General features: G+C 41.1%; 1 protein-coding gene across 5 annotated transcripts in view; it reads right to left on the bottom strand.

Annotated features, from left to right (window-relative positions):
* The window catches only part of ACSL3 (acyl-CoA synthetase long chain family member 3), a 109,996-nt gene that overhangs the window by 13,125 nt on the left and 84,072 nt on the right, over positions 1-12,799 (bottom strand). For all 5 annotated transcript variants that reach the window (XM_048863339.2, XM_048863338.2, XM_048863342.2 and 2 more), the window contains 3 exons: positions 9,536-9,708; positions 3,645-3,719; positions 1,986-2,177 (listed from right to left, as the gene is read on the bottom strand). In XM_048863339.2, the coding sequence (XP_048719296.1) occupies positions 1,986-2,177; positions 3,645-3,719; positions 9,536-9,708 (440 nt within the window). The remainder of the gene's footprint in view (positions 1-1,985; positions 2,178-3,644; positions 3,720-9,535; positions 9,709-12,799) is intronic.

The raw sequence follows: 12,799 nt of genomic DNA on the forward strand, positions 1-12,799 counted from the left end.
GTGCCTGGTTGGGTCACACATGCACGGTCCCTGTCCCTCTCTACCGCAGAGTCTCTAACATGAAAACTCCAAAGTAGAGGGGAGGGAGGGAGGGTAGTGGAGTTCCGGTACCTCAGAGATGGATGGTCTCAGTGTGGTCGGTACTGATGGGGTCTGATGGGTCGGGAACAACTCTTTTTGGCAAATTCCCAAGAAGGGGAGGTCAGAGTTCTTTTCTTTGTCACCTTTTTGGCAAAGTGCTCCTTCCTCTGAGGGGGTAGCAGAGAACCTCTGTCAGATGCCACCATTGGGGACCGGTGCCTGGGGGTCCATGATCCCTAACCGGATGCCGGGCGCAGAGACTTCTCCTCATGACACCGGGATTGAGGACCGACAAGTGAGGCAATATTTAAAACCCAGGGAGTCGGGCATGCCGCTTAGAATAGGGTTTCTCCCATGAGGAAAGGTAACTATACTATACCAAGGGGGATCCTAATAACTATAACTTAAATTCCTACGTTAAGACTTTTTTTTTTAAGAATAAAAGGGGAAGAGATAGCAGTTAGTTTAGTTTACTACCCTAATTAACTAGTATTCTAAAGTTAAGATAGGCTAAAGATAAATCTCAGAGGTGCTGCCAAATGCTCCATCTCAAGCTGAGAGAGGTGGAGAAGGAACTGGGGTGGGGGGGAGTTGGTTGGTCACACAGCACTATGTAACCGCCAGAAGCAGCACGGGACAGGGACAGCACATGTGTGATCCAACCAGGCACTGCTACTAAAAATCTCCAATTACAAGCGCAGGGGTGCAGATTCACCTAAAGTGGAGACCCAAAGGGACACTCTTCAAAGAAGTATGTTTCAAGCTGCTTGGCTCCTATACATATGACCAGAAACATATGCAGGGAATGCAACGTTTTGTGGTATTTTATTATTTATTCTTTTAATTTATATTTTAACAGTTCATCTATTGCACAAGACACAATAATTAGAGATACAGGCCTCATTTCTCAGGTCTGGCTGAGGTCTCATTAATACAGGACCCAAGTGGGGAGGATAGTAAAGTGACCCCCAATCCTGGATGTGGTAAGGAGTTGATTCAGACCTTGGTACAAGTGAAAGCAACTTGAAGGCTGTTCTATCTTGCACCAGCTGTAATGGCTTCCAAGGGGCTGTTGCAACAGACGAATTGCCAAGTGCAGTGGCACTTTGGCCAAACCCCCTTTCCCTGGTCATACCCCAACATGCTCTCTGGGGCAGCCAAGTAAGCTACTTTTGCAGCTATAGTGTCCTGAAAGACCACTGCAAAGGGACCTAGGACTTGGCCCATATCACAAAATAAATGAAGTCAATAGCAACAGTCCTCATTTTACTCTTAAATCAGTGCTCTGATTTTCAAGATTACGGAGCACCCAGAAGTTCCCACTAACTTCACTGGTGTTTCACACTTTGAAAGTCCTGCCACTTATTTGGGTGCCTAAATATGGCCTTAGGAGCCTAACTTTAGGCACTTGTTTAAAAAAGTGTTGCCTGCGTGTATTCCTCTTCCATTGTCTGTAGAGGACTCCAATTAATACCAAGACAAAGAAACACACCTTAGAATTACTGACAGCATAATACCATTACAACTTCACCCACCCACCCACCCCCCATCAAAAAACAACAAAACAAACAAAAATCTCTAGAACTTAATACAATAGTTTAAATAGCTCATAAATCTTGATTTAGGAAATTAGAGTCCTCTGTTGATGCACCCAATATCACAGCTAAATCTATATTAATATTCTAAAAGAGGGAGAACAATTGTAGTTTAAAATATTAACTGGAGCTTAGGGTTGAAGGATAAACATATTCCTTGGATACACAGAACAACATGAGCCCAAATGCCAAGTAGTCCACCACTTGAGAATTCTAGGTAACAACACAATAAAGCAGTTCAAGTATGTTATTTACCTGAACTGTGTCAATTGATAGGAGTAAATTAATCAAATTCCTTAGGTAACTCACCAATTATTTTTAGACATCCATCTGCATGGAACTCTCCAATGTCTCCAGTATGGAGCCACCTCTGTCCAGTCTCATCCACAGTGAAATCTTTTTTGGTTCGTTCTTCGTTTTTGTAGTAGCCCATGGTCACATTTTGGCCTCCAATAAGAATCTCACCTCTAGGATACGGTTTATCAGTATTATAATATCCACCTAAAAACAGAGTTAATTATTTTCTAAACATGATGTTGATTTAAAAAAATTGAAGTTAAACAAAAGAACTACAAAACAGAAACTATTCCAAGCAAATCTATACAGTTTTCAATGGATTAATGTGTTTGGTTTATCATCAAAATTAGATTTTATAGAGCAGGTTTAGATTAGAATAATTATTTTTGAAAGTATCTTTTTTTACAATAAATTTCTGAATAATTTAACTAGAGTATTAGTGGCTCCAAACCACTTTTAGCATCTAGTTAGCGAGGTGGGTAGGCACTGTTCATTAATGGTGAAATTCCTATGTGTGCAGAGGACCAACTTAAAGCATACGTATCACCTCAGTCCCATTCAGGGGACTTAAGTTAGACATAAGCCTTACACTGGCCCAAATCAAAGGGGTGAATTTCATTCAATGTTGTGAGGCAAAAGCGCTCCAAAATAATAAAGCAGCTCCGCCATCCAAATTAGAAGAAACTGTGAAGGGAGGCATAGGACTGAGAGGTACTTCAAACATCTAATTAGACCCATTAGATTTGGCATCTATTTAATAGGCTTCCATTTCACTGGCCATTTCTTTCTGTCTTTATTATATTAATGCTAGTAAACTGCACTATGCCTATTGTGAAATTTTCTAACAACAAGAGGAGAAAATGTGTACTTGTAGTTTAGCTTGAACCACAGTGAATCCAACACCCCTGGTTTGGCACATACAGAATTTTGTCTCCCATTCCAGTGTGTTGACATTAAATAATTCTCTAGATAGGAGGGTACATGCATGCACATGCACAAACACACAAGATGTATGCTCATATATCATGTGACTAACAAAAAGAAAGAAACACTACAGTAGATTATTTATATTATCCTAGTGCCTAGGAGTTCCAGTAATGGACCAGTATCCCATGGTGCTAGGCATTGTACAAACACAAGCTGTAAATCAGAACTGTTTAAAAATATTCAGTGTGTGCTAATAAGCAAATCTATAAATATTTATAACATTTTACAGTGGCTTAGGAGCTGATTTTTTTAAAATCAAACTTGTGTGCAACAAGGTAGGAAAAAACAAACAAATATTCATCTACCAATCTAATATTATTGAAATACAGGAAGTTTCTGTTCTTCCTGAAACAAAAACAGACTAATTCCATGGCTTTATTATACTAACCATCACCTATTTAGGCAAATATCAACAATTGTCTATTGTCTACATTTAAATTATTTAAACATTTTGTTCACTTCCTCTTCAGTAAGCAACACATGCACGGTACTTCTTGAGGTAGATTTTTCTCAATCCTGCTTGAGCAAGCTCTATAAGGGAGCTTGGTTGCAGCTCACTAATCCTGTGTCACCCAGGAAACAGCTTTACACTGTGGAGGATTGGGCATAGTGCAGCCAAATAAATAAATACTGACATAAGGTTCTTACGTGCATTTGAGTTTCATTACATAAGAGTTTTCTTACCTTTTTCCCAGTTCATTAATTTGATTTCACAGCAAACCAAAGGTGCTCCTACTCTCCCTGTAGTGTAGTCCCAAACTAAAATTAAAAATAATTTTCAATTAACAATTTGCAAGTAGTGATTACAAATAAATTTTATTTATCAAAACTGAACAGAGTTGAGTTAATTAATGAATTAATTCTTAATTTTAGTTCTTGCAACACAACTTTCAAAATGTGCAATTAAGATACAAGCATACTGATTAGGATATTGATCCTGCAATGGAGGAGCAAGGTGAAGACCTCAAATTAAGTCAATATGGCTCTGGGTAGTCACAGCAGTCCACCCTCATGAATCACATTACAGGACCAGAGCCTACAGCTGTAAATGGATGCTTGTGTGCTTGCTGATTAAGTCAACAATAAATAAAATTTCACAATAATTTATCAATACTGAATTTCTTTTCTGAACTACCTTTGAACAGACAATGAAATTCCAAGATGGGAATCCCCAATGCCAAATGATGCTCCATACCATGTAGTTCCCACTTGTGATCTCCAGAGATCACGTCTGCTCTGGCTCTCTGCCAAAGCATCCACACTCCAGGAAGGTGCACTGGTTGAGAGGGTGATCTGCAAATGCAGAAGTTCCAGAGATTGACTGCTTCTATGCAAAGAGGGGCGAACCATGCTTCCCCTTGTTTTCTGATATAGTAAACTGTTGTCATGTTATCCAATAGGCCTTGAACATGCAAGGTCTGAATAAAAAGTAGGAATCACTTGCAGGCTTTGTGCACTGTACGCAGCTCCAGAAGGTTTATGTGCAGCTCGGATTTTCCTTGGGTCCAGGTACTCTATCCAACACATTTGCACAGATGGGAGGGAGTCTGTAGTTCATCTTTCTGAGGGTGGGGAGGGACAAAGCGAAGTCCCATATTCCCTTTTTTCACACCAAGGGAGAGAACACAGAACTCGGGGCAGGGGGGGAGGGGATGGGCGGGGAGAAGAGGAGATCAATTTGTCTGGACTGTGTTTGTTTGGCACTGTCCATAAATCAAGCCTGTAGACATCGAAGTCTCACCAAAGGGTGGCACATGACCTAGGCAGTTAGGACAGGTTCTAACTGTTGTCTGAGGGCTCAGTCAAAGCTAAGTGATGAAATCCTTTATGGCTTGGAATATGTCCTGGGGTAGGTATGCTTTGGCTCTGATTGAATCTAGGGTTGCTCCAATGAAGTCTATAGTTTGTGTGGAAGCTAAAATGGACTTTTTTATGTTTACTTGGAGTCTTGACAAGTGTAGGAATCTGAGCAGGATCAGGGTTGTCATCCATACTTGATATGGTGTCCCCATGTACAACCAGTTGACACTGCTCTGTGCTAGCCACCATTTTAAGGAGTTGATTGCCTGTGCTGGAACCCTCAGCTAATCTTTCATGCGTTCCAGGGAGTGGACCCATACTTTTAAGATGAAGCTAGAATGCACGTGATGTCTGATTGCATCCATGGAATGATCCCTATGCATAATACTAGGAGGCCTAACAGTTGAAGGCTCAGTGCAATAGCAGGCCTCTTGAAATTCCTAAGCAACACAAGGAGGTTCTGAATTTTCTGGAACCTCTTAAAGACAGACACCTCGACAGCAAAAATATGTTCAAAAATCTATGTTCATTCCCAAATGAGTTATTTGGGTGAACGGAATCAAGCTTTTCTTGATATTGATAATAAAGCCATGAACCTCAAGGAGATTCAAGGTCAGGGATGTAGCTCTATGTGCTGTTGCTGTGGATAAGAGCTCTGATTAGTGTCATCCAAGAAGGAATATAGGTGGATCCCTTGTGACCCGAGTCTGAATATGATTACCACCACCATCACTGTAAAGACAAAGAAGCCCGCAGACAAGCCAAATAGGAGCATCCAATATTGATAATGCTTCCTGACGTACAAAAACCTTAGGAACCTGAGATGGCACAGTCTGATCATGATATGAAGTTATGCATCCATCAGATCCACCAAAGTCAGAAAATTCCCTTCAGATAGGGATGACACCTTAGAAGTTAGGGTCTCCATCCAAAACTTTGTTTTCTTCATCCACTTTTTGAGCCTTTTGGGATCTAGAAGGGCTCAGCTTCTCCCTCCCCGTATGCTTCTGAACAATAAAGAATCTCTCTTATAAGGGAACACTTTCTATTACTTCCATATCCAGGAGGTAAGAAAACAGATTCTGGATTAGACCATGCTTTATGGGGTCATTTGAGATGGAAGACTGGATGAAGAATGGGAGGGGTGGAGCCTATAACTCAAAGGAACATCTCTAACTCACTATCTCCCTGACCACTAGTCCATGGTTGAAACAACCCATTCCCCCAGGAAATGATAAAGCCTGCTCCCAAGCTTCAGCTCCAGGCAAAGACCTAGATGGTCTTCATCACACAGAGAGGCTTTGGGAGCAGCAGGGTTCCTTCTTGGCTTTCCTCCCGAGCCACAGTTTCACAGCTTTCCTCTGGAGAATCTGCTGTCTCTTCATTTCTGCAAGGATGAAGGCCAAAAGGAATGCTTTTATTGCTCTTAAAGACATCCTGTAGCATTTAGAGGGAGCGACTGTTTAGATTTTTGCAGCATTGTCCACCACTACCTTGACTAGCTTCTCTCTGAAAAGCCAGGCTCCCACGAATTTGGTGGAGCACAGAACCTGCTGTGTGTGGCCATCCACCTTCCAGTCACGGAGCTTTAGGTGGCAACTGGTCACTGACCTAGAGACCATGACTTTGGCTGAGAATCTCTTTGTGTCCATTGAGGTATCAGCAATGAACTCTGTTGCCAGGGAAATGTCCTTTAAAACAGAGCCAAAGTCAGGGTGATCTCTATCTTTGAAGACCCTGAGATCTTCCAGTCAGGAGAGATGTGCTCACAAAGCAAGCAGCTGATAGGGATTCACTGAAGGAGACTGAGAAGGTCTCAAAGTCTTTTTTGAGAGTGGCCTCCACCTTTTTTTTTATCCATGGGGTCCTTAGGCTAGAACTCCCCTTCTGAGGGGATAACCATATCTGTAGCCAGAGATGCTATGATAGCGTCAACCCTCCTGGCCAAATTGGGAAGCGGGCGGGGGGAACATGGGAAAAATGGACTGGGGGGGTCTATGGACCCTGGTCCATTTTTCCCATGTTGGAGTTGTGGTTACTCCAGTCGGTGGGAGATTCCACATGCCTCTCTGACTCATAGCCCTGAGTTAGAGAGACAGAAGGCTGGGTGGAGGATGGGCACAACTCACCATCTACTAAGCCTGGGAATACAGTCTCACAGATGGAGCACCATTTGGTGCATTTTAGGCAGCAATGCAATACTTGGATGGTTCAGAGGAGTCAGCAGAAAGGCACTGCAGCTGAGGCTCCAAACAGTTCCAACACCTGGCTAAAAAACTGGCCTGAGAGGAAACAGGGGCTGGGCGGGAGATAACTACTCACCACTACCCCAAATCTGACAAAACACACCCTTAGGCATATGTGAAGGCAGGAGCTGTAAAAATCGCTGTCCACACACTGTAACAGAGGCAGAGAAACTGGAAGCAAGCAAGGTCTGAGGGGACACAGCCAGACAATGTGGCTCCAAAACTCTGATCTGCCTCTGTAGCTTGCGGAGTGGGAGAGTAGCTCATATGTCAAGAATTGTGGGAAATTCTGGGTAGCAGAAAAGGCGGCTTTTATACTGATGTGCAGTGCTGTCAATATTAGCAGTCTTTTTACACCTCGACTGTTTGATGGTACCAGTGAGTTTTGAACTGATGGTCAGGGCAAGATACAACAGTACTGGCAATTCTTAGCCTGTTTAGATTGAAATGTCCTCCAGGGCACTGTATCAAACTCCTGATACTGGAGAATGAACCGGGCTTCTGTCCCTTTGTAGCACTGGCGGTACCAACAACTCCTCTCTCACTTGCAGTACTGACAGCATAGGTAGCATCTGTGTAGGACTGAGGATGGTCCCATCCCTTTGGCTAAGGATGGTTTTGAGGTACTCTTGCCTCTCAGTGACTTGAAACTGGTCCCATGCTCCTTGTGAGCATCTGACACTTGTATAGTGGGGCACGGAGTCTCACCCGACTTAAAGGGTGTTGTGGAGAAAGTCAAGGTGAGCTTGAGTGAGATTTCTCACATTTCTTGTGAAAAAGTTCTCTCTCTTACCCTCCTCAGGTCTCTGCTTGGCAGGGTCGTTAGCCCTGCTCAGATTATCCTCGGATTCAGAGACACCATGCTCAGGGGGGTACTTCTTGGTGCCCCTGCCTGATGTACAGGGGTGGTTGACAGCCAGAATCAGACCGGGGCCTCATTACATGAGCCCATTGTAATCTTTTAAGCCTTCAATCCATGGGCTTGACAAGTTCATCTGGGAAAGGACTAGCAGATGTTGCACTTAGAGGGGATATGAGTGTTGCCAGCTGGGAAAGCCCACAGACGAGACATACAGATCTTGGATCCTGGACATACTAGGCAGCCATAGAAGGGGTGTCCAGTGGAGTAGGGAGGCAAAGCCCTAAAGACTACTAAACTACTCCAGCTAATTTGAAACCATCTAAAAACATGTTTTAAAACTATGTAAAACTAAAAATTCTGAAGAACGCTAGCTAACACTGCAGATACTGAAGAAGTTCTGTCTCAGAACACGGGCAGTAGAAAGGAATTAGCAGTTTGGAGTATAAGGAGGATAGAGACACGTGTGGACAAATGGATACTGCTAGCAAGAATCTTCCAGTCTCAGGTGCATGTCACACATGTGCACCTCAAGTGGAATACACATAGGGACCATCACTCAAAGAACAATTTACTGCTGGGGCCTCAGGCTCAATATATGGGTAACGGTGAAATGTAATAGTCTATGATATATAGGTCAGACTAGAGGATATGATGGTTCCTTCTGGCCTTAAATTTTATGAAACATTTTTTTTGGAATGACCAGCACAACTCAAAAACGTCTTTGCTACTCATGAGTAATGTAGACATTCCAATAGTATACCAATGAAGTCTTCACCCAATGATGTGGTGTATTCCCTGTTTATTAAGTACATGCATATTGTACATAAAGCAGCATCACCTATAAAATAAGCCTTTCACACAACTGTTGTATGAATGTCAGTTCATCCATAGTAAGAAATTTAAATTTTTTTAGCTGTTTTGAAAAAAAAAACTAGACTTTGTAGTGCACACTTTCTATATTCGTCATGCATGATATGTCAAGGCTTTTTTAACCAGCACTCACTGTAACTCAAGGTATTTCAAGAATCCTGTTGTCAAGTACAGTATATATTCATGGTTCAGCTGAGTTATCTACTGTATATATTATATATTTTTAAGTAGATCTGTTTCTTTCTTATTTGAGTCAATACTATTGGCTTGATTCAAATCCCAGGAATACTGCATGAGTTACTGGATATCTTGGGAAAAAAATGTGACTGCATATTCACAGCAATGTGCATTCACATATTAGACTTATATATTTAACTTAATTACTATATGGTCTCTATCCAAAAGTAGAAAATCAAATTCCGGAGCCTGTGTACACCCAAGAAAGACTGCAGGTCATTGGTGAATGCATTATTCCCATCATGATGCTGGCCAACCTATTCTGCAGGCTTCTTGGAACAAATTTATTCAGTTCAGCTAGTATACACAAATAATTCCAAAATTCAGTTCAGACCATTTCACCTTTGTTTGCTATAATGAGAACATCAATTTATATATTCCTATGTTTTAGCACAAAATCCCCAGATTATGCCTTCTAAAATTAATTTACTCTTCAAAAAGCCTGTCACCTCTCAGTGTTTTCTCACTTACCAGTTTGTGGACATAAGCCCAAATGAATACTCTGTTGAAGATTATACAAACACAGATCACCGCATCCATTTGGACATGCCAACACTAACCTTCAGTGATTGTTCCAGCCCCGGCTGACTCAGTTAGTCCATATCCCTGTCCCACAGGGCAACAGAAACAGATGTTCATAAATCTCTGAGTTGCAGCAGAAAGTGGAGCTCCTCCACATAGTAGGACGCGAATTTTACCACCTAGCAGCAGTCGTACTTTCCGGAAAATAAGGCTAAAAATGCAAAGTTAAGAAAAGATGATGTTTTTGTTGCTTAAAAATAGAAGACCAAGGAGATTATCTTGTTTTGCATGGGCACCAAAAACTTCCACTAACTCCAAAGATTTTTAGATGTGCAGAAAATGCAGGATGAGATCCACAAACAGTACACTTAAAATTTAAAGTTTTTAAAAACAATGTTTAGATAGAAAATTTTCAGGTTTTACTTTTGCATTTTACTCTGCAGGATAAAGTCGAAGTCTCTTGAATATGCTTTACTGAGACAGCAAAATTCTAATGTTTATTTTGCCCACATTATTGAAAAGGAAAACAAAGTGCAGAAATCTGTTTATACTATATCTTTTAGTCTCAGCAAGGTCTGTAATCATTTAAATCCTACAACTGACTTGAGCTTGGAGATAAGTTGTATGATTTATACACTTTTGCAGAGTTAAATTGGACTTACCCATGTATCACGTGTATGCAAAAGGCTCAGAAAACATTAGCAGTAGTCTGTAAATATTTATGTGCTGTTCATTTTAATTGAGGTTTACAAGAGGATTTGAATTAGCTTGATGCGACTCTACCTTTCTGTCTGCATTTGTGAGTAACTACCTTTTCCCCCCATGTCTTAAGTTCTGACAGAAGCAGGGCCATAATCACAGAAATGTAGGTCTGGAAGGGACCTCAACAAGTCATTAAGTCCAGCCCTCAGCCCTGTGGCAGGACCAAGTAAACCCAGACCATGCCTGACAGGTGTTTGTCAGTATGTTTTTTAAAATATGCAATAATGGGAATTCCACAACCTCACTTGGAAGCCTATTTCAGAGCTTAACTACCCTTACAGTTGGAAAGTTTGTCCTAATATCTAACCTATGTCTCCCTTGTTGCAAGTTAAACCCATTACTTCTTGTCCTACTTTCAGCGGACATAGAGAACAATTGATCACAGTCCTCTTTACAACAGCTCTTAACATAATTGAAAACTGTTGTCAGGTGCCCCTTCAGCCTTCTTTTCTCAAGACTAAACACGCCCAATTTTTTTTAACCTTTCCTCATAAGCAAAGTTTTCTAAACCTTTTACTGTTTTTGTTGCTTTCCTCTGGACTCTCCAATTTAACCACCTCTTTCCTAAAGAGTCGTGCCCAGAACTGGACATAGTACTTCAGCTAAAGCCTCACCAGTACCAAGTGGAGTGGGACAGTGACCTTCCGTGCCTTTCTTACATCATTCCTGTTAATACATCCCAGAATGATAACCTTTTTTGCACCTTCATCATATTGTTGACTCATATTCAATTTGTGAACCACTATAACCACCAATCCTTTTAGAAGTACTATCACCTAGCCAATTATTCCCCATTTTGTAGTTGCGCATTTGATTTTTCTTTCCTAAGTAAAATAATTTGCACTTGTCTTTACTGAATTTCATCTTGAATTCAGACCAATTCTCCAATTTGTCAAGGCCATTTTGAATTCTAAAGCTTCCAGCTTGCTGTCATCTGAACATTTTATAAACATACTCTCCACTCTATTATCGAAGTCATTAATGAAAATACTGACCAGTACTGGATCCAGGACTGACCTCTGCAAGACCCCACTAGCTATGTCCCCCCAATTTGACGATGAAACATTTTTATCTACTCTTGAAGTATGGTCTTTCAAACAGTTCTGCACCTACTTTATAGTCATTTAGACCACACTTCCCTACTGTGCTTATGAGAATGTCATGTGGGATTGTGTCAGAAGCCTTATGAAAAATCGCAATATATCACATCTACTGCTTCCCCAATATCCACTAGACCAGTAACCCTGTCAAAGTAGGAAATTAGGTAGGTCTGGTATGATTTGTTCTTAACAAATCCATAATGGCTATTAGGTGCTTACAAGCTGAGTGTTTAATAACTGATTCCAGTATCTTTCTAGGTATTGAAATTAGTCTGCCTGCTCTATAATTCCTCTGGTCCTCTCTGTTCCTCTTTTTAAAGACAGGTACTACATTTGCCCTTCTGAAGGATGGGGGAGGTCCCAGAAGAGTGGAGGAGTTCTCAAAAATAATTGCTAACAGTTCAAAGATTGCTTCAGCTAGTTCCTTAGGTACCCTAAAATGAATTGCAACAAGACCTGCCAACTGGAATACCTCTAACTTATCTAAATGTTCTTTAACCTGTTCTTTTCTTTTTCTGGCTTGCATTCCTTCCCCCTTGTTGTTAATATTAATAATGTTGAGTATCTGGTCACCATTAACGTTTTTAGTGGAAAACTGAAGCAAAATAGGCATTATACATCTTAGCTTTCTTGATGTCATCAGTTATTGGCTCTCTTTCCCCTCTAAGTAGAGGACCTATACTTTCATCTTTCTCTTTTTCCTAATGTTTTTAAAGAACCGCTTCTTACTGCCTTTTATGTCCCTTGCAAGGTGTAACTCATTTCATGCCTTAGCCTTTCTGATTTTGTTCCGATATGCTTATGCTATTCTTTTGTACTTCCTAGGAGTTTGTGCATATTTCTACTTTTTGTAGGGTTACTTTTTGTTTTTCAAGTTATTAAAGAGCTCCTCATGGAGCCATATGGGCCTCTTCCTGTTCTTCCTATATTTCAGGATAGTTTGCAGTTGTGCTTTTAATATTGTCTCATTGAGAAACTGCCAGCCCTCCTCAACTCCTTTTTCCCTTAGATTTTCTTCCCATGACCTTACGTAACGCTGACAGACCCCGGTCGTCAGCGGGAGGGACCGAACCGGGGACCTCAGTGCATGAACCTCTACCGCATGAGCTAAAAGCCAACTGGCTGTTAGCTAAGGCTGTAGAGCAGACTCATTTTTATCGCTCTGTAAGTGGTTTCGGTGCCACTAGATGGGACAGAACACCACACCCAGAAGGTGCGTGGGTTATACTTACAGACCAGTTTTACGATGATAAGGTTCACATTATGTTAAAAACAAAATATGATAAAGCCTTGCTAGGTTATAGAAATAGATTTTTCCCTCCAGGTATGTACAAAACCCCAGATTAAAAGCTAATAGGAGCAACACAATGACTTGAATAGGAAAAGATATCTAAGCTTTCAAATTACTGAAAGAAAAATAATAAACTTAACACTTTTATT

Source organism: Caretta caretta, chromosome 9 (genome assembly GCF_965140235.1).
Source record: "Caretta caretta isolate rCarCar2 chromosome 9, rCarCar1.hap1, whole genome shotgun sequence".
NCBI lineage: Eukaryota > Metazoa > Chordata > Testudines > Cheloniidae > Caretta > Caretta caretta.